Source organism: Seriola aureovittata, chromosome 14, assembly GCF_021018895.1.
Source record: "Seriola aureovittata isolate HTS-2021-v1 ecotype China chromosome 14, ASM2101889v1, whole genome shotgun sequence".
Lineage (NCBI taxonomy): Eukaryota > Metazoa > Chordata > Actinopteri > Carangiformes > Carangidae > Seriola > Seriola aureovittata.
The window spans coordinates 10,654,457-10,676,552 of NC_079377.1; the positions used below are offsets into that span (position 1 = coordinate 10,654,457).

The following is a 22,096-nucleotide window of genomic DNA, read 5'->3' on the forward strand; positions in this document are numbered from 1 at the left end:
CACATCTCTGGTCTTTGTAGCATTAATAGGGGAGTTCACGTTTATGTGTGGATCTCTGCTGCGTACTAGGTATTACGTAGGATCATGGTGTCGCCCAGATGACCGAGAAAGTTTTCAACAACATCTTAAAAATGACAGAAATCTTAACTGTGCACATTCTGTGTTTTGAGCAAGATATCAGGGCAGACTGTTCTCGACTGTCTCTCTTCATGGCACAGTTTGGCGTAAACAAGTCTTACATGGATTTATTGGTACCTTTTATTCTTCTCCTCTCATTTGTAAAAATGACATGACTTTGCATGGATAAAACTGCATTGCAGTTCCACTCCCCTCTGCCTACTTTTATCTGAACTATTTTTCCATTCCTCTGGGAAAGCTTCATTACTCTTGTTTGTCATGTAGGTGAAAGTGGGTAAATGCAGATTATAGAAATGAAAGGTATCAGTTGTTCTTACAGTAATGGTTATATATGGTTATTTATGGTACAATAATGGTAATCTAACAGTACTTTTAAAAGTCTTATTTATAATTTGTGTACATATCCAACTAGAGGTGACCTTCAGATCCAGCTTCATACTAAAAGAACCATTGAAAACTTTTTTCTTCCATAGCTGACATTATAACTTTGATGATTAATGATTTTTTTTAAAAGAGCGTATTCAAACCCATCCACACAAATTAGAACTGACAATTGCACCACCACATTTCAAGAGTTCAAGTCTGTGGACTATTTCAACCCCCCCCCCCTGCAGAATGCTTTTATCATCAGCGAGCATCGTTATCCTCTTGTATGTCTGACTAACCGCACACTACTGTTTCTAATTTCTGTCAGGTTAACAAATCTGTGTTGTTGAAAGGAAATCGCCTCATTTGGTCTGTTCTTCACCCTCTTCTTTTCCTCCAAATGGAATGCACATTTCCATTTTACGCAAACCGTCCCTGAGACGTTTCCTATTGGTACACAAAGGCCTACCCACATCCAGCCCCATGATCCCTCTACAGGGCTCCAAGAATCAGACGTTGTATCAGCTTTTCTTTCCCTGACACCGCAGTAGGGAAGCCTTGGCAAACACCTGACGATCTCCAGACGCAAGACACTCCTTGCCAGCAAAGTGGAAGCATCCAAAGTATCTTTTGTATTAGAGGTCATTTTCATGTTCTTTTTCTGTCTCAAATTGCAGCCATTGTTGGAATTCTCCATTTGAGTTACTGATTTTTTTGTTAAGTTTTTAGTTGTAACACTGTTTTAGTCCAAATGCTGTTACACATATTCCGAATCTTTACTTTATGCTTGTGTAGTTTTTTTTTTAACTTTTTTAAAGAAATAAGATTCAGGAAAATGCACAATAGCTTTTTCCAGAATGGAGGTCAAAGCTCTGATTTTATACCCCCCAAAACTCTCAGAATTAATTAGAATTATGATGTTATTAATTGTATAGCAAACACATTTATGAAATGCACCTACATGCTGCTGCAGCTATTTTAGTTGGTTTTGGTTTATTTACCAGCATAACTTTGTCCTTCCAGAGAAAAACAGCCCCTTCCCCCCTCCCCTGCATCTCTCTCCCCCAGTGAAAGTGAATAGGCTCCATACACAGTGGGAAGGTGGCTTTGATAGGGAGGGGAAGGTGGGCACCACGGTGTGAGAGAGAGAGAGAGAGAGAGAGAGAGAGAGAGAGACAGCAGGGGAGGAGGGGTCACAACCCCCCCCCCCCCCCCATACCAGCCTCTGTGTGTGTGCACGGATAAGAAAATTACGCCATCGGAAGATAATTATGTAACTCTGTCTCTTAACAACCGATCACAGACGGTTCATACCCAAACGACTTTGATTGACAGGCTCTGTGCGAGCCTCTATATAAGAGGAGGGAGGTGGGTGCCTCAGTCAGTGTTGTGCCTCAACTCCTCCAGACTGTGGATGTAGTGAACCAGATTGGACTGTACGTTTTTTTACGCACGAGGTTTATAGGAGATACCACTTCTCATCCATTTAATAATCGGCTCAGATCATCAAACAACGTGCTACTTTCCACCGATTTGAACTTTTTTTTTTTCATTTTCTTCTTGTCGGATATCTGACTGCATAAAAAAAAAAAAGAAAAACTGCAAGCGTCAGGTAAGTTACACGGACGGCACAACAGCTGTATTTTTTAAAGAGTTTATTTAACGTTAAATGTGAAATTCCTTACCAGTTTTTCCAGTCTTGTGTGTGATGTTGTAAAACAATGTATCTAATTTTTATCTTACTACTTTTATCATCTCGCCTCATTTTTCTCCTTCGAATTATTCACTGTGTTACCGAGAAACTCAAGTGCAAAGTCAACATTTGAGGTGGACCCAGGATGTCGAAAAAAAGTCAAGAGTGACTTATAAACTCTTTTTTTTTTAAACCCCCTTTCTGTTGTGTTTTGAAGGAGATATGATACTCAGGAGAAGTCTCTTCTTGCTGCTCTTATCAATTAATTTCCTCCACGCATTACCTCAAGGTAAGTGGAAAACTTGTAAATGTGTAAATGCTTTTTAATGCAGACTAGTAATAATAATTAATGCTAATAATAATATTAATAGTAATAGTCATCGGTAGAATTATTTTATCACTAAAACTAACTGAATGCTAAGTCTTTCTTACTTGAGGTGCAATCATCTATTTCAAGATGAAACTGAGGACTAAACCCCCCAAAACATTTTTCCATATGTTTGCCAAATTTTGATATTGTTTCTTTGTCTTAAAATGGTGATTCTAAAAAGCTTATGAACTCTTCTTTTCCCCTAAAATATATGTCTTATACATGGCAATTTGCATTTTCTCTTGTCTGATTTATAGATGGTGAGCAGGAGGACGAGACATCATTTGACTTGTTTGAAATCAGCCACATCACACGCAAAACTCTGGGGGCCAAACAGTTCCGGGGCCAAAACTCAGACGTCCCTGCTTACCGCTTCATCCGCTTCGACCACCTTCCCCCAGTGAGCCCCCCCATACTGAAGCAAATTCTACGACAGATCCAAAACAATGAGGGCTTTGTGTTTGTGGCCAGCATACGCCAGGACCGCGCCTCACGGGGCACCCTGATTGGTCTGGAGGGCCCTGATGGCCGGCGGCAGTTTGAGATTGTGTCCAACGGACGGGCCAACACTCTAGACATTTACTACTCGGTGGACGGCTCGCAGAATGTGGTTTCCTTCGAGGACGTGGACCTGTCTGACTCACAGTGGAAGAATATCACTCTTCATATTCACGGGGAAAATGCAAACCTGTTTGTGGGCTGCAACCTGATAGACAGCTTCATCCTGGATGAGCCTTTCTACGAGCACCTGCAGGCTGAGGGAAACCGCATGTATGTCGCGAAGGGATCCATCCGAGAGAACCACTTCAGGGTAAGGCCAAGACTGTGGCGTTTTGGTGCCTAGACAAGGATTTCCCAGGATCCGGGAGCTTTCATTGCGTTTCAACGTCAGTCCCCTCTGTGAGCTGGCCCCTACAATATTTTCTCACCTCTCAGAAGTTACGAGACACAAAACTGTGGTCTACTCTGAGCTTATAATAGAAGCTCATTTTAAACAGCAGTTTCCAGAAGTAGAGACTTAACATACTCCCTCTTCAAAGCGTGGCTCAATGTTGCCCTGGTCCCTCTGTGTGGAAAGGACTCCAAATTTAGCTTCTAAATTGCCCCTTGTGTGTAAACATGAGTGTGAATGTGTATGACAAGTTCAGGAGTGAACTTCTACGCCCAAGTGTAAATGTGTTTGTTAGACTGATCGCCAACACATCCTTGAATAGGAGTAAGTGGGTATAGAAAATGGACATTCTATATGTCACTTCTGAAATATGTCAAACTAGCCAAAATATGTAATAGAGACTGTAACTGCGGCGACTGAGACGTGTCTTTTCTTACCAAACAGGGCCTTCTGCAGAATGTGCGTTTCATCTTTGACACCCCAGTGGAAGACATCCTCCTGAGCAGAGACTGCGAGGTCACTAAGCCAGGTAAGAGTGGTTTTCTTGAAGGTGTTTAAACCAGCATTCACCCTTAAAGTTTCCGCTCTGTTGGAGTTTTTTATTGACACGATTTTCATAATCCAAAAGCTGAGTCGAAATAATTATATTTGCAAACAGTTTGAAGCTCGATACCTTGCAGATGTGATTGGGAAACTCATTCACATGCAATCCTCCAAAAGCATGGTATCTGTGTTTTGTTATGTGCCAACCACAGCAATTTTCCAGACCAAACAGTTTAGCGTTCTCAGTTGACTTCCCTTTGTATGAACTTAGCTCTTTCTTTTTTAAGTGGGTCAAAAAGCTTGCAGATTTGATATGTGGCAAGATCTCCCACCATTACTTCATATTTACGGAAACAGCAGTATCGATGCAGTGGCTTGAGGTCGAGCTGTGTGCGTGGTGAACAAAAGGAGATACAGATGCTTACATTTATTTCCTTTGGCAGTGGGCTCAGGATAATGCCTTGGGAAAGAAAATAGAAAAGAGAAAGTGAATGCTGTGCTGCAGAGCGGGGAGCTTCCACTTCCAGCTGCACACACAAACACACACACACACACACACAGTGAAGTCATGAATTGGCTGATTGGGTTGCTGTTCTCAGCTGAATCTTTGCTCTCGTGAGGAATAGTACCTCGTGATCCTCAGTGAAGCTCACGCGAAGAGTGGCTGCAACTTAAAAAAGAAAAAATACAGATATCTGAGTAACTATGTATATAATCATCCTTTACAGCAAGGCTACAGGGTCACCAGATCTGGAAAAGGTGTCTTTGGCTTGCTGTGACAAAGTAAATCCATATGCAGTGCGTGGGTTTGTGCGTGATAGAGCAGTTGTCTCATTTCTGTTGCCACAAGCAGTGTTGAATTCCAACTGAATGAGTTTATTTGTTTAACAAATGTCACCAGGACCTGGAAGTTTCCTGCATGCTGGTCGGCACCAGTTAAGGTTCTGCACTGGTAGCAATTTTAATGCCAAAAGTCACCCATAAAGCCACACAACCCACACACTTATAAAACCTGTCATGTTGGACATTAATGAGCGGTATTAAACCTACCCAAGCTTTTTGCTCTTTTTAAAAAAAAAAAAAAAAAATCTTTCCTCTATCTGTTGTACGAAAATAGAAAACGTCTATCAGGGACAAAAGAATGTGTAAATGCTTTCACAGACGAGCTAGCACGCGTTCACACGCACACACAGCGTGACGCCCTCCTGAGATTTGAATGAGTCCAGCAGACTGAAAAGGAAAGAAAACATAGCACTGGCTACACTGGGACATCATTGGGCAATTTGGATGACTTCTTGATTTAGAGTCCCTGCTCTGCTATTAATCTTCACCAATTTACACAGCAAGATCCAAACCAGTTGCAGATATGTTGTGTGATTTGGCCGAATGACAGGCATTCCATGGCGCTGTGATATGTGTCTTGTGTGTTTGTTTTCGGTGTCACACATTCGTAAAGTTCATGATAATATTGGGGTTCAGTTGTTTCCGACACCAACTTGGGGAATTATTTGAGGGGTAAATTGAGGGAATCTAAAGAATAGATGCTGATAATTTCATATGGCTTAATGCAAACCCCACAAAAGACGCCCTGTCTTACTCTGTGATTTATGTTTTTGCCTGTCTGTGTTGTGCAAAGATCACAACTGGCAGACACGTTACTCTGGACTGGACTTCCTGCTCCAACTTTGCAGATTGTGCAAAGCAGACTCGACATTTAGCCTCATTACAGCCTTCAAACAGCCCTGTAGTTGAAGAGCACATTTCCTTTCACATTATGCACCGAAGGACCAGTTTCTAGTGTAAATCCTTCAGTGTTAGTAATGATTGATAATTTCTGTTACTCAAGGGACTTGACTTTGATCCGCACTAATGTGATTAGTGTGTTGACATCTAGACAAGGGTATCTCTGGTGCCTGTGCTACTGATCAGCCCTAAGGGCAAGAGCACGAGCTTCACAGGCTCCTTGTAAATCCATCTGTGTGGTCACTCCAGTCTGCTAAGTTCATATTGAAAGTGTCCACTTATCTGAAAGGTCACAGGGATTTATGACAACGGTGTGGTTTTCTCATCAAAGAAGGAACACCCAGATTTCTGCTTTTTGAGCTTCACAGTGACACCCCCTCCCGCCGTCCCACAGTCGGCCCTGCTGTCGTCTGCGGTGGAAAGTTTTACCGTCCCCGTTTCAAACAGATACATTTTTCAACTCAAACACCACTGACTCAACATCTGTTTTTGGGAACACAATAAACATTGTAATCACAGCATTGTTGTGATCTTTTGGCCGACTACAGGAAAACAGGAAATTGATTTGTTCCCTTTGAGTCCTTGAGTTTCACTCATCATATCTCTCAAATGTTTTCCATCTCCAGTCTGTGTTGCTTATTCGTTTTCTTGTTTTTTTCCCCCCCACCAGATGATGCTAATATTGTGAGTGAGAGCACAGAAATGGTGGATGTGAGTCCTTCCATCACTACAAACATTATAGGTCAGAAGACAGATGAGATGGGAGCCGATATGTGCGAACGCTCCTGCGAGGAACTTAGCACCATGTTCCAGGAGCTCAAAGGCCTTCGTGTTGTCGTTAGTAACCTTATTGATGGCTTGCAAAAAGTGGTAAGTAGTACACATGACATATGTGTCAGCTTGACTGATGCTCTCTTACATAGTGCAAATCAACATAATCCTGACTTGTGTTTGTTTTAGAAAAGCCACTGCCTGTTTCACCGTACTTTACCGGCCAATTTTAGTGATGGATGTCAAATCACCACAATCTGTCTTTGTGCGAGGGAAGAAAATTAACATTTTAGAGAAAATTGACATTTTAGAAAAATAAATGTGTGGGAGTCAGGAGGTAAGAGGTTTGAATTAGGTTACTAGGTAACCTACATTGGTTTGAAAGCAAACATTAAATAGCCGCAGGACTGTTTATAGAGTCGCCCGTGATGGCTGAACCCGCTTGACTCCTGCTATCTGTGGCGGCGTGAGTCAGACAGATTTTATGACATGTTACATGTGGATATAGGAAGTGTTCCCCTGGCAGCGATAGGGTCCAGTCTAATGTCTGGTTGTGTTTAAACAGCCCATGTGTTTCCTCTGGGAGCCTCCCAGCAATAAGAGAGACTGGGCATGAACCTTGGGAAAAAAAAAAAAAAAACGGCTGGGATGAGAAGGGTCCCTGAGGCTCTTCCAGACCGAGTGGTGTCTTAGATTCTAGTGCTGCACACTGCTGCCTCCATTTTCCAAAAGGAGGACGCATGAACACACACACACACACACACACACACACACACACACACACAAACCTTTGGCAGCGGTTTATCGACTGACGGTTCCCAAGTGTTGAGGAGTCCAGCCAGAAATCCCCTGATCTCCAATTGGGTTGGAGGTTACAATGTGTACGACACTTTTCAATGGGTTATTTTCCTAGAAACATTAGAGAACTCTAGTGATGAGAGGCACATTTTAGAATTAACGTTTTACAAGTATTCCTGTTAATACAGTAGAGTAGCTTTTTTTGTGTAGGTGTACCTCTTTGAGTTCATTTAGGTTTTGTAAGTTCTTAGGCTCAGAATGAAACGACCTCAAAGCATCACTGAACTGGAGAGGGATGTATGCTGGTAGGATAGATTCATTGAAAGGGTGACAGGATGCTACAGTTGGCTCTTAATTATTGTCATATGTATAGTAGTGGTTGAGTCTTTCAGAGAGTTATGTTTGTTTAATATAATGTTGAATGTTTAACTTGTCTATGAATAATATTTAAATTGTATAACACTGCTTCTGCTGGAGCAGGATATACTGTTCCTCTGTCCGCATGGTGAATATTAACCTCGCATGTGCTCTCCTAAAACAATCGGCTTGTCCGCGGGTGTATACCATCACATGCTTAATGGAGTGCAGTATACCTGTATGATGTGTGTGTCCTAATCAATTTCTGACTGAGCTCCTTTTCCGACTGTCTGTTGTTGTATGTTCAGACGGAGGAGAACACAATCATGAGGGAGGTCATTGGGAAGCTGAACTCTAAGGAGAAAAACATGTGCTGGCAGGATGGCCGCCTGTTTGAGGATAAGGAAGACTGGGTGGTAGACAGCTGCACCAAATGTACTTGCCAGGTAATGCCAAGTCATAAAGAAATATGTACAGATTCACTGTGGATATCGGTGATCCTGATATATCTCTTATATTGAATGATGGCAGGAGTCCAAGATCGTGTGTCACCAAATCACATGCCCTCCAGTGGCCTGTGCCAGCCCCTCGTTTATCGACGGCGAGTGCTGCCCCGTGTGTATACGTAAGTCGTCGGACCGTCCTATTAGCCAATGCACCTAGCACTTAAATGCACATGCAGTTTTATGCACACATGCTATTTTAAATTAATGGTGCAATATGCCATAAAAACAATATTCCACGCACATTAAATTTTAATACTACAGGATTGTTGCAGCCAGTTTGTCTTTGTGAGTGAACCACATATTTATTGGTCAAAATATAAGACACTAGTGGCTACTGCGGGTTTTTCAGATGAGGTCATGTGATAAACAGGCTGACATAAAGAATAAAAATAGTGCAGACATGATCTTTTTCCAGCACTTTTATTGTTCTGTTTTAACAATGAGTACTGTATATATGGGAATCTTTCTTATGCAAAAAAAAAAGGGAACCAAATGTTGACTCTGTGCTTTTACATCCTCCAGCTATAGAAAGTGAGGACGGCTGGTCCCCTTGGTCAGAGTGGACAGAGTGCACAGTCACCTGTGGTACAGGAACTCAACAGAGGGGTCGGTCATGTGATGCAACCAGTAACCCCTGCACCGGACCCTCTATCCAGACCCGCAAGTGTAGCTTGGGCAAATGCGACAGCCGTGGTGAGGATATTTAGTTTATTTAGTTTTTCACCTGTCACTCCGTTTTAAACAGCTGACATCCAGTGGTGACCTCCTTAGTGCTGGTTGGATATTATCTTGATCGAAGTATGTGGCGCATGACTTATGGTACATGGTGCAGATGGTGCATGATTGAACTGTGGAAAAACTCGGGCACCGAGTTAAATAAAAGATGAGATCCTCCAAAGTGCAGAAGACCAAGTTCACGCCTCCATAAATCTGTTGAAAATGCATCCATCTGAGTGAGGCTGAGTGAAGAGCTGGCTCGTATGGTCGGGCTGCAGGGTGTGCCCAGTTGAACTTTATTCCAAATAAATCACTGTTTGAGAGGGTTTTTCAAAGTGCTATGACTCACCACTGCCTGCCATGCAAAAATATAAAATACTAATGAATTTGATCATTAGCTGTACCATATATGAGATTATGAGATGAGGGAGGTTAGGAGATTTTTCTAGATTTGTCCTGGATGCCGAAACTGATGGACTGGGTGTTTTGATAAATTGTGGGATTAGCATTTGTTATTGCATGCAGCTAACATTACACTGCATCTGTTTGAGTGACTGAATCAGTTTAACCACTGCAGGATAGTTTACCCACGGTGACATAAATACTGGCGCAGGCATCTCAGAAAATCTTTGAAAGTGAGCCGTCATCGCCAACATCATGTGATGTTTACTTGTAGAAAATCTGGTGGTCATTTTTTTTTTTTTTTTACTTTTGCAAATTATATATGTCTGTAACTATTTTACTGAATGGAAGTCTAGAGGATAATACATGACATGTGTTTTGGTGATCTCTGCCTGATATGTTTGATGTTTGATACCCAGTTCGCCAGGACGGAGGGTGGAGTTTGTGGTCACCGTGGTCCTCCTGCTCTGTGACCTGTGGAGAAGGACAGATCACCAGGATACGACACTGCAATGCTCCCGTGCCACAGCTGGGGGGCAAAGACTGCGAAGGAAGCGGGAGAGAGACTCAGCGCTGCACTGCCAAGCCGTGTCCCAGTGAGTATTTCAGCCCGTGAAGGGAACATTCAACAGCGGCATCTCCATTACAACAGCTAGCGTCCGTGTCAAACAACCAGACTTCCTCATGCCTCATGGCTCCCTTGAGGCAACACTCCCCATGTGTTTTGGCCTCCTGTCTGTCTTTCAGGAAATGTTGACCCAAATCAGCTCAGTATGTTCTCTTGTAGTATTAAGTTCCAGGCTTCTGACTCTGGCTGCTTTTCAGATTTCAGGCTTTGAATGTTGACACACTTTTATTTAGAAATACAGAGGTTGAAATATCAGTGGAATTAAATGTTTGACGTCAACGATTAACTTCTGAACATCTACCTCTGTATCTTTTTTAGTTGATGGTGGTTGGGGCCCTTGGTCTCCGTGGGCAACCTGTTCAGCAACATGCGGAGGGGGGGTCAAAAGTCGAACACGCGAGTGCAACAGCCCTCAACCTCAGCATGGCGGCAACAAGTGTATCGGGGAGGCCAACGACAGTGACAGCTGTAACAAAGAAGACTGTCCTATTGGTGAGCACTAGTCACTTTGCATTATGGTTTTAGCCCTGGGAGCAGCATAGCTCTGGAGATGGCCCTGTTGGTCCGTCCACCACTTTGGTCCAGACTTAAATACCTCACCACATATTGTATGGATTGTCATGAAATTATGGATAAAATTCACAGTCCCAACAGGATGAATCCTACTGATGTTGGTGATGCCCAGATTTTTCCTCTCACATCCCCATCAGGTCAAAATTTAAATGTAGGTTATGACAAAATACCTTCAAGTGAGAATATACTGTATGTTGTAGTTTGGGTGAACCAACCCTTTAAAGTCTGGATTTTTAGGTCATACTGCAACTGTAGTGCATGTCCTAGCTTGTAGGTCTTTATCTTGACGCATCAAGTTGAAATAGAAACCATTACAAATTAAAGTTGAACCATTTGGAGACACACAATACGGATTTGTCCAATAATGTTTAATCAATTTCCTTTGTTTGTATCCATTCTTGTCATCTAAATCCCTTGCAGATGGCTGTCTGTCTAACCCATGCTTTGGGGGAGTGGACTGCAACAGCTCTCCAGATGGATCCTGGGAGTGTGGCCCATGCCCTGCTGGTTTCCGCGGAAATGGTACCCACTGTGAAGACATTAATGAGGTAAAGCTTCCTGTTTTTCTTATGTGCATAAGCAATACTTGTATTCAAGGGTTCGCACGTGTAACTATTTGTTTGCATTTTACTGAAGCTTTTCTTTCCCTCCTCCAGTGTGATATGGTGTCTGATGTTTGCTACAAAGTGAGTGGAACGCAACGCTGCGTCAACACTGATCCAGGTTTCCACTGCCTGCCCTGTCCCAAGCGCTACAAGGGCACCCAGCCCTTCGGTATGGGTGTGGAGGCCGCCAAGAAGAACAAACAGGTGAGCTGAGGTTACACTCATTCAGTGCCAGTAACAGACTATTGATCGAATGCCATTCAAACACGAGTAACTTTTGAAGAGGTGAAAACCAAATGTGGCAAAGGAAAGGATACAATGTGGCCCTTAAGCTCCAGGCAGATTTTTCGAAAAGCAGTCGTGTGGATTTTTCTATGTCAGATCCAAATTTATGAATGATGGAAGCAGCAGCTCGGGTGATTTATAAGCCTCATTCTTGCAGTGAGAGTGCACAGTGCTGGAGGGGAGGCCCTGGGCCACCATGTATGAGTGTGACTTACCTTGACCCAGTATCAATAAGCAGAAGGAGAGGAGGGAGAATTGGACAACCCTTAACAACAAACATATGTCTTTGTTACTTTCATTGTAAGATGAGAGGACGACTGAAACAGGTCTTTATGCTGTACTTTTACTGTAAATATTGAATGGCTTTTATTCAAGTAAAATGATGTGAAACCTTTTTTCTTAATTTAGGCTTTACCCATTAGACCTTTAAAACAACTTTGTATTTCAACTTCCCACTCCCTTCCTAAGTTTTATCACCCTATCACAAGTAATATGACACGTCATATATGTCACATTAACTACTTGAGTGGAACAAACTGTTTTCTGCTCCCCTATGATCACTAAATTTACATAGTTCCTGGAAAACTGAAAAACTTGCCATGCCAATCTGACCGACACACACATAACATCCCTCGTCGCGCGTTTTGTCGCTCTTTGGTTTCCGCAGCTGCTTGTCTTTGATTTGATGTCCCAATTTCACTAATTGATTTGGGAAAAAGGGAATTGTCTCATCGCTGGCATTAAGGGGCTCCATTTCATAGTTTTGATCAAAGGGCTGTTTTTGCCGTCACTTTCTGCTCTATGAGCTCATGGAGTGGCATCCAAGCTGGAGTCATTCTTCATCCTCTGGTAATGAGTGGCAGCTGTGAATACCTTGTGCTGCAATGAAGGAGTAACAGTGGGTCACAGTGGGACTTCTGCGCCCAGAAGTGCCCCATATTTTGGTTTTGTCCAAAATCTTTCCATTAACATTTCACTTCATTTTGGAGAAGCCCTCAGTTTGTAGTGGCCTTCCAAAAAGAAAGCTACGAGGAGTCATCCTTTTACATGGAAACCATGTTAAAAGACTGACGACAAGGGTATGGTGGGCCATCTTGTTTTTGTTTTTTCTTTCAGGCGGATCACATCCAGTGTCACATGATGTTGCATTTGGTCGCTGACAAATCTCATAATACAATTGCAACTGCCATTTTTTCCTTTAGGTGTGTGAGCCAGAGAACCCGTGCAAGGACAAGACCCACAACTGTCACAAGTATGCCGAATGTATCTACATCAGCCACTTTAGTGACCCAATGTACAAGTGTGAATGTAGGACCGGTTACGCTGGAGATGGCTTCATTTGTGGTGAAGACTCAGACTTGGATGGTTGGCCCAATCAGAACCTTGTGTGTGGCGCCAACGCCACTTATCACTGCAAGAAGGTATTTCACTGAACTTCATTATATTGTTTGATGTAGCCCATCCTGCAGTGAATCTAAACAACTGTATCTGGAAAACTTTTCAGGACAACTGCCCCAGCCTTCCCAACTCTGGACAAGAAGACTTTGACAAAGACGGTCAAGGAGATGCTTGTGACAAGGATGACGACAACGATGGAATTCTAGATGAGAGGGTACAGGAGTCTTTAACACCTGGACATATTTTATTCTATGATCAGATTAATTTTAACGAAAGAATTCCTAAACAAATGTGTACTTTCCACAGGACAACTGCCCCCTCCTTTACAATCCTCGCCAGTTTGACTTTGACAAGGACGAAGTCGGTGACCGATGCGACAACTGTCCCTATGAACACAACCCTGCCCAAATAGACACCGACCACAACGGAGAAGGGGATGCCTGCGCAGTGGACATTGATGGAGATGGTAAAATAGACAAACCTAAACATGTAAAATACTGTAATCAGTCCATCTAGTGCAGCTAATCATTATATTATATCTTAAACTCTCAAGAAAATGAAATGTCTTTTTTTTTTTTCTTAGAAATTATGAATGAGAACGACAACTGCCCCTATGTATACAACACTGACCAGAAGGACACTGACATGGATGGAGTTGGTGACCAGTGTGACAACTGTCCACTGCTGCACAACCCTGACCAGGTACTGTGCCACACCGCATATAATGACACATTCCAGTGTAAGAGTAGGCACCGGAGGCGTTAACAAAGTTAACATCTGTATTTGTCCAACAGACTGACGTAGACAATGACCTGGTTGGAGATCAGTGTGACAATAACCAGGACATCGACGAAGACGGCCACCAGAACAACCTGGACAACTGTCCCTATGTTGCCAACGCCAACCAGGCTGACCATGACAAGGATGGCAAAGGAGACGCATGTGACTATGATGATGATAATGATGGTATACCCGACGACAAGGACAACTGCAGACTAACGCCCAACGCAGACCAGCTGGATGCTGACGGTGAGGATGTAACATTTAAAGAGTTTAAAGGTCGCAGCGTCGGTTTCATGCCATGTGCTTTTGACTCGTGTGTGAATCCAGCTGTTGATCTTAGTCTTGCAGAAATGTTAGAACAAAGGGTGCTGAAATTTTCCTACTCTGAGTCAAAGCTAGCTAACCTCAGACTAACCGACAGCATTTGTACTTAGATGTTGGAGCTTTCGAATGTAACATGAGCTTCTTCGGCAGATGGATTTGCCCGGTTGTCAGGAATTGTCGATGCATAGATTTCCCGTTTTTCTGAGCACTTCAAGGACGTTTTGTCTCTCTTGGTTTAAAATTCGAGATTGTGAGTTCATTCTTGACCTGAGTAACAGAAGTTAACAAAAATATCATCATTAATTAATGAATTACCATTTGATTACCATTAGTTAATAATCACCATTAATCTCACATGACCAGTTTATGACACATTAGCTGTACTTGTCAGTCTGGGAATTGATAATCCACAGCTAGATACATAGATTATATAATGGCCCATTATTTTCTGTCTGTTGTCACTTTGTGCTCATTACTTAGTGATGTTCACATTTTGTTAGCAATTAGCTTCAGCTGCTGCAGGTGTGAAATGCAGTTGCTGTGGAAAGAGTCAACGACCGGATTGGCATGGGTGATGTCATTCTGCATGACTTCAGTGAGCCGCCCAGGAGGGCACACGTCAGCCCCTGAAGTTTTTCTTTCCTTTAGGCTTTTGCTCGTGATGAGTCCACAGTGCCAAATTTAAGCAGGGTTACCTTGAGTTTGTACAGCTGTCTGTAACTGGAAACAGACCGCGAGAAGGAGAAAGGCCTTGGACACTGACGCTTTCACGCTCTTCACAGCTCGTCAGATAGCGTTTATTTGATAGAATCGTTTTAGCACCTTGTGCAAAATAACAAAGACGATGACAGAAAGCAGCGAGCTACCTCCACACAGTGGCCTTCATTAGCCACTGGCATCCTTTCCACTTTGAGCTCCTGGCCTGCAGTCTGGCTCTAATAGACTTCAGGCCTCAGATAGTTACAAGTATCAGTGGAAGTTGTCACAGCATGAAAAGATGGTTGATTTGCCTTAGTAGACTTGGCAAAGGTATGAAAGCCAGTTTCCTGGGAGGAATTGCTATTTTTTCCATTAATTTTCAATATTAACTTGGACGAGCTCCTCAACACTCGCTGCTGTGGGAGTATTATGACACTCACATTAGCTGCCATAGAGATTTTCCAACCTGTGGAAAAATGTAGTATATATCGTGCATGTCTAATTTAAATCAGGTCAGACCTAGTTATTTGATGTATTTTTTTAACAGGCGATGGAAGAGGGGATGCCTGCAAAGATGACTTTGACAACGACAGCATCCCAGATATTCTTGATGTGTGTCCGGAGAACAACGCCATCAGTGCCACAGACTTCAGGAAGTTCCAGATGGTCCACTTGGATCCTAAGGGAACCACTCAAATTGATCCCAACTGGGTGGTCAGACACCAGGGCAAAGAGCTGGTCCAGACTGCCAACTCTGACCCAGGCATTGCAGTAGGTGAGCAGCACACATATGTGTCCTCCCCTGCAATCTTTTTGTGTTAATTTGCTGCTATTTAAAAGATTTAAAACTCCCTTTAACTGTGCAGAGTCCTAACGGCTTCTTTGACACCATCACAGGTTTTGATGAGTTCAATGCAGTGGACTTCAGTGGAACGATGTACGTGAACACAGACAGAGATGATGACTATGCGGGCTTTGTGTTCGGCTACCAGTCGAGTGGGCGCTTTTATGTAGTCATGTGGAAGCAGATCACACAGACTTACTGGGAGGACAAGCCCTCCAAGGCCTTTGGCATCTCTGGAGTTTCACTCAAAGTTGTCAACTCAACCACTGGCACTGGAGAAAACCTCAGGAATGCTTTGTGGCACACGGGCAACACTCCCGGACAGGTGGGCAGCAGTCTAAATACCAGTGGTCTGTTTTAAAGGCTGTAGCAGTATTAATATTAAGTACTGTTTACTATTTTATGTAGGTGCGTACTCTGTGGCATGACCCCAAAAACATCGGTTGGAAGGATTACACAGCCTACAGGTGGCATCTCATCCACAGACCAAAGACGGGCTTTATAAGGTAAGAAATGAAGTTCACCACAACGAGACAACTAGTCGTTTTCCTGTTTCAGTGACAGGCTACTTTGACTGCAGGACTCCAAAGAGCTACAGTATGTGTTTTACTGCAGGTTTTCTGTTACATGGCCTTTTAGAGCCTCACAGAAAAGACTAGAAAGAGGTGAGACACCGAGAACAGAGAGAAACAGAAGAGCACAAACAAGTCACTTAGTGACAACAAAAAAGAAGTTTACAAAAATGAATTGGTGAAATGTTGGTTTAGACACAGATTTGTGTACATACAGCCAAGGTGATGAATGTATATTATGGAGATTGATGTACAAATGGCCAGTTGTCAGCCACCGAAATACTGATAGTATAGCAATGCCGTATATGCTGTATATTTGTGAGCACCATAATCTCATTGCATTACAAACTTCATGCTCACCGTGTTATTTTTGCAGGGTTGTGGTCTATGAAGGTAAACAGATCATGGCCGACTCAGGACCAATTTATGACAAGACTTTTGCCGGAGGAAGGTTAGGCTTGTTTGTCTTTTCGCAAGAGCTGGTGTTCTTCTCCGACCTCAAGTATGAGTGCAGAGGTTAGTACAAACACTTTCATGACTTTAAAGTTATAACCAGTAATGTTTCTGACGTGTATGTACGTGTGTGTTTGTGTTTGTGTATGTGTATGATATTAAATTTCAAAAACAGAAACTTGCGATGGCTAAGACACCCACACTTGTGTACTAAACTTTGTGCAGCTACGATAATGCATTACAGGATAGCTTGTACCAAAAAGTGTAACATACATTCGGAAATATTAGCCAAGCTTTCGTTTTTTTTTTTTTCTTTTTTCCTTTTTGTCCACAACTTTAGCAGACAATAGCAGAAGTGTGTAATTATGTGTATAATTAGTTTAGATTTCTTTGATTGCGGTTTTTCAAGTTGAGATAAATTATTCGCAACTGTAGAATATTGCAAACAAACCCAAGGAAAGTGCACTAAATGCTTTTGTTGCAACCATCAGATGCCAAAAAAAAAAAATGTTCGTAGTTAATAGCAGTTAAGGATTCACACTGTAATTCCTACATTTGTGCATGTGGGGGAGCTGTTCCCTACAGTTTGAGCTGTTTAATGAATTAGATTAAATTATGATTTAAGACATGATAAACCTTTTTTATGGGGTTGGGAGGACAGGTTAAATCATCCTGTCTCTGACGCAGGGGTTAGCCATGTTTCTACATATACATCCAGATATCGTGAATTCCGTAACTCTTTAAGTAGAAAATATTGTCTTGGGTATCAAGTTCTTAGAAAGCAGTGTGATGCAGGCAGACTTTACATTACATGATCGCAACTTAGGCATTTGATGTTTATTGATGTTTAAAGGATCGCTGCAGCAAGCGTGTGTGTGTGTGTGTATACTGTATGTATGCGTGTGTAATGCGGACATATGTATGGACATTGGAGGAGAAAACCTCCATGTTTGGATAATGTGAGTAAAGTCTTCAAACCTTCAACATTTTTTTCAAACCTCAGATAAGCCGGAGTTGCCAACAGTGTTCACGAGGTAATGATGATGATGAGAGGGGTTATGTGTTGTGTGTTGGCTGAAGCAAGAAAAAGAGTCACGCTTATTTGTTTGTGTTTTGTTTGTTTGTGCCTGTCAGCTTGCCCATGTACAATGCCTCAGATGCATTGTGAAAGGCCTTGCGTATTGGTCCTTCTTCAGATCTTCTGTTGAGTGCTAAACAGTGAAAAATCAGCCTGCAGCCTTTTCACAATCACAGCCATGTTTCTGCAGACACGCTTTCTGGCGCACACAATGCACATGTTGTTGCACTCTGGCACTTTGACTGCGTGAATCTCATTGTGTGTCCTAGTTTTGATTATAAATGTGGCGGTAATGGAAGTTATTTTCTCAATCTTTCCGCAGATAACTGAATCAAGTCGGATAGAAAAACATCAGACGGCAAAAGACAAGAATCTCTCAAAGTAAACATTACATCATCGCTAAATCCATTTCGATGTAAATGAGACTTTCCATACTTTTCCATGTTTTGCCCTTGATCCATCCACTGGAGAGGAAAGCATGGCCGATTTCAGTTTTCCTGGTGACTTATACGTATTTCCCAAGCTGGGAAAGAAAAACTGATGGGAGTGGACGAGTTTAAAAAAAAAAAAAAAAAAAAAAAAAAGGCTCTCCAGAATATCCAGTTATAACTTGTGTACCTATGTCTACATTTTTAAAGGATTCATTGTACAACCACTTACATGCTGTATGTGCTTTCCAACAGTGTCTTGGTTCTTACAACTTGTAAGTGACTCAGTTCTTCTATGTTTAATATGTTTCGTTCTGTTTGGGATTATGAGGTTCGCTCATGGCTTCTGTCCTGCAGAACAACTGATCATAGTGTCTGACAAACATAAACTGTAACCAAAGCATAATCATTTAGCCGTCTCAAGTACATTACTATTCCTCTTCATTCTTTTCATCCTGAAATTGTGTTTAGTTTTGTTTTGTATTGGGTTTTTTTTTATACGGAGAACGTGAGTGAACGATTTAATTAAGCCATTTTAGTAAGTGCCAAAGATGTTTATACTAAGTCTGTATAATAATTCCTTTTGTAAATTATTTATTCCCTGCTTGTTTTGTTTGTTTGCATTTATGCTTGTAAATAATTATTTATTTGTTTACACTGACAAAACACATAATTGAACATCACAAACATCAAGATAACACACTATAACATTGCCAGTTTTTCGGTGTTGTCATGCACTTCCTTAACTTGTTAGTTTTTCAGATCTTTTTGACCATCTGTAGTGTAAGACTTTGGGGAAAGGATAAACATCAGCTGCTTCTTAAATAATCACATACGTAAACACGTGCTGTGTTTACGTATGTGATAGTAGCTACCAGAGAACATTAATTCTGGTGGGATGTGTATGTTAAAAAAAAGCCACTGTGTTTATTTCCATAGCCGTCCAGACAGGGGCCTCATTGTCCTCAAAGTGATATATCACTTCGGTACAAGTGGAACATTTTTCAGTTCTCATACTCTGCGTCTAGTAAATGGTCCATCATCAAAACTGGCTGCATATTGGGCTACATCTACAAAAAAAAATTAAGTAGATCAAGGTAATAACATCAGTCTGAAAGGTATGAATTAAATAGAACTGCAGTTTAAGTGCCTGATTCCCAGTAAATCCAATGTTGTGTACCGAGCGCCAAGTGACATATCACATCAACAGCTGAGAGTCTGAAGTGCAACAGTTAGTCATTATGTGTGATGGAGTCATGAAGATCAAATACAGTGAAAACATTTTATACAAATTACCTTTTTTTCTTGTCATAAGTATCGCTTATGGATGTTGTGAAACTGTTCGGTGTTGGCTGAAAAGGAATCCAGATGAAGGTCTCTCAAAACAAATTGTGACTGTGTGACTGTGTGGTGTGGATCGAGGACGTATCAGTGTACAACCTTGCTGTCGTTAGTGTGTATAGCATTCCTGTTTTTTCCGTGTTTGGTTTCCATCTTGTTCATTTTGTTGAGAGTTTGCAATGCACAAAATGTAAATGTTTTTTTTTGTATACTTGTGTTGTTAGATATACATTTTCTACAAACATTAGTGTAAGATTGTTCTGTTTCCTAAATAAATCACTTGTACACCATTCTGTTGATTATGTACACGAGGATTGACAGATATCCCAATGTAATTACTGTTGTATAATGTATTTTAACCAACATTACTCATACAGTATAAAATACTAGCTAAAATACATTTTAAAGCATATGGCTGGTGTTTATGTTTTTGTTATGCTCAACAAATGCCATGCATAGACAAAAGCTAAGATTTGCATTACAGTCCCTTCATTCAAAGTTTCTCAAAATGGTATAAATTGTATAATTGTTAGGGACTATTTTCAGTGGCGGATTAATACATGATGCTCAAAAAAATGCTCGTTCACTTTAAGATGTAGCCCATTTTATGAAAGTGAAGAAATGTTAGAAATGTAACTTCAATTCAAAGAAAGGTGTGCTCAAACCTATGGCGACCATTGTAGAAAACTGTATGATATAGTAACATTAATTCATCTAATTCTGTCATTCATGTTTTCTTTTCAAATTTACCACATCCTGTCTTTTTGAAAGGTTTATCAAATATACCAAGTTTGCCTGATCCATGTCCTGGATGCACTCTAGAACACTGACCTGAATATGAGCAGTCCATTTCCTGTAAAAGCCTCCATCTTTACTAGGTCAGTTCCTAAAATACTCTCCATGGTAAAATAAAATTAGAAAGAGGTCTTTGTTACAATGCTCAACTGAGTTTGCAGAATCCTACGGTTTCTAGAGACGAAGGGGTTTTTCGGTGGTATTGCACCAGACCATCTGTCTCACAGTGCGGAAACCAGGGAGGGAAGGGGTTAAATAAATGATGGTCAGGCCAGGAAAAAAATGCGCTATTAGGGAAAATGGGGAAGTCAAAACCTTGCTCTCGTAGCTCTGTGGCAGCGATATTTGGGTCGAGGCTCTTGGAATAGTCCACGTGGCACACACCAAAGATTGGCTATATGGGTCTGGCACCGGTGGCTGGTTTCAAGCCCAGAGCACGTTCCAGGGTGGTTCATACAGCTTTGCCAGAGGATGTCAATGTGTGACACAGTAAACCCGGCTTTTTCTGCTGAGGTGAGTATTTAGCAACCAGCGAGCATTTTAAAAGGATGAATAACCTCAAACAAACTGGCTGCAATTAACTGAAAGAACATCAAGACAAGTTCACTTTCACCCGTGGTTTTTAAGGAGAAGTGTCACAAGGTGAGCGGTTTTGGATTAACCCCAAGGATGAGAACATCGTTGCCGAATGAGTTAAAGATCAGACAGTTTGGTGTTGGCGTGTATGTATTTGGAGGTACAAATGTGGAGTTTGGCACCAGATTGTCAGTTTTAACAGCACAGAGAGACACACACACAGAGCTGAGGTTGGAGAGGGAAGCCTCTTATTCAAATACAAGTTTAAAAAGGAGAGCTGCTCTGTGGGTGATGTTCCCCCTCAGTCACACAGGTGTGAAATACCAGGCTGTTCAGTGCTGGGCGACAGTAACAGACAACACCCCACTCGCTGACTTTCTACACTCTGACTCTACTTCCGCCTCTCTCTTTTCTCTACATGACCATTTTTCATATCATTTGCTTATGTAACTGTATGAAAATAAAGAGAGAAGATAAACTCAACTTTGGGGTTATTTAAGAAATCTGCACATGTCTGAATCACATTAACACCTTTTAGAAAATATGAGACATTAATGACAAAAGTCGTTGCTGATAAACAGCCAGAGATTCATCTGGTCCAAAAAATCTTATTTTTCCTAGAACGTGGAAGAAATCAGCCAACAGCTGATATAATTTCATCTGTTTGCACTGCAAATCAACTTCTTCTTCAAAAACATTTGTGGGTTAATCGGCCTTTTTCTCATATCAAAAGATATGTATTTCTTTTTCTACAAATATATTATCTGTTAAAGTGAGCTAGTTTAACATTCTGGGAAATGCACTTCTTCATCTATATGGAATGAAGCTGCAGCCAGCAGCTGGTTAGCTTAACTTAGCACAAAGACTGGAAACAGCTGGAAACACGGAGGCAGCTAGCCGGTCTCTGTCCGAAGGTATCAAGCTCCACCTTTCATATCAGACCTCAATAAAACCTCAACCTATGCTTAAACTCCAGCCACCCAGTCCAGTGCATCGACGGAAACAAACTTTTGATCAAAGACTAATTGTAGCTTTGACTCCTGGGAAGCATACTTTTTGACTTCCCGGAATCCAAGAGAAATCAACATTTAGTGTTCCCACTGGCTCCTTTAATGAGTCAACCTATGTTGTTGCTGAACAAAGTGACTGAGGGGCTGCCAAGGGCAAGTGTGCTAGGAAAGAAGTGGGTCTGTCATTTGAAATAAAGTAAGTCATTTATTTCAGGGCATGAGTTCCTCTAGTCATTGGGAAAATATCCATGGTCCTTCTCTCTGCCAACCTTGGGGGCGCACACTCGTTGCACCCAGAAAACAGAGGTGCCAGAGGCTCTGGGCTGCGAGCTGAGGTCCTGCAGCACAGGGGCTCCAAGCTGTCTATAAAAACCCAGCTCTCTGATATTACTCATGGCTTTGAGAGAG

The 22,096-nt window shown here is 41.8% G+C and overlaps 1 protein-coding gene across 2 annotated transcripts; it reads left to right on the forward strand.

Moving 5' to 3' along the window:
- Positions 1-1,867: 1,867 nt before the first annotated feature.
- thbs2a (thrombospondin 2a) lies at positions 1,868-19,597 on the forward strand. 2 transcript variants are annotated; one of them, XM_056395362.1, is made up of 23 exons: positions 1,868-2,116; positions 2,415-2,486; positions 2,825-3,378; positions 3,904-3,988; positions 6,416-6,615; positions 7,980-8,117; positions 8,203-8,296; positions 8,700-8,870; positions 9,716-9,892; positions 10,243-10,416; positions 10,918-11,045; positions 11,154-11,306; positions 12,590-12,808; positions 12,892-12,999; positions 13,092-13,251; positions 13,369-13,487; positions 13,580-13,814; positions 15,139-15,366; positions 15,489-15,760; positions 15,844-15,941; positions 16,384-16,523; positions 17,464-17,494; positions 17,861-19,597. In XM_056395362.1, the coding sequence occupies exons 2-23, from the start codon at positions 2,420-2,422 to the stop codon at positions 17,862-17,864; spliced, it is 3,555 nt and encodes a 1,184-aa protein (XP_056251337.1). In that variant the 5' UTR covers positions 1,868-2,116; positions 2,415-2,419; the 3' UTR covers positions 17,865-19,597. The 2 variants fall into 2 exon arrangements, with proteins under 2 accessions (XP_056251337.1, XP_056251338.1); XM_056395363.1 differs by lacking the exon at positions 17,464-17,494.
- The last annotated feature ends 2,499 nt before the right edge of the window (positions 19,598-22,096 follow it).

Bases quoted from the DNA above. Each gene is read 5' to 3' on its own strand.
- thbs2a (XM_056395362.1), top strand. From the start codon at position 2,420: ATGATACTCAGGAGAAGTCTCTTCTTGCTGCTCTTATCAATTAATTTC. The intron at 13,252-13,368 runs GTAAAATAGACA...TTTTTTTCTTAG, and splicing joins AGTGGACATTGATGGAGATG to AAATTATGAATGAGAACGAC. The intron at 16,524-17,463 runs GTTAGTACAAAC...TTCAAACCTCAG, and splicing joins CCTCAAGTATGAGTGCAGAG to ATAAGCCGGAGTTGCCAACA.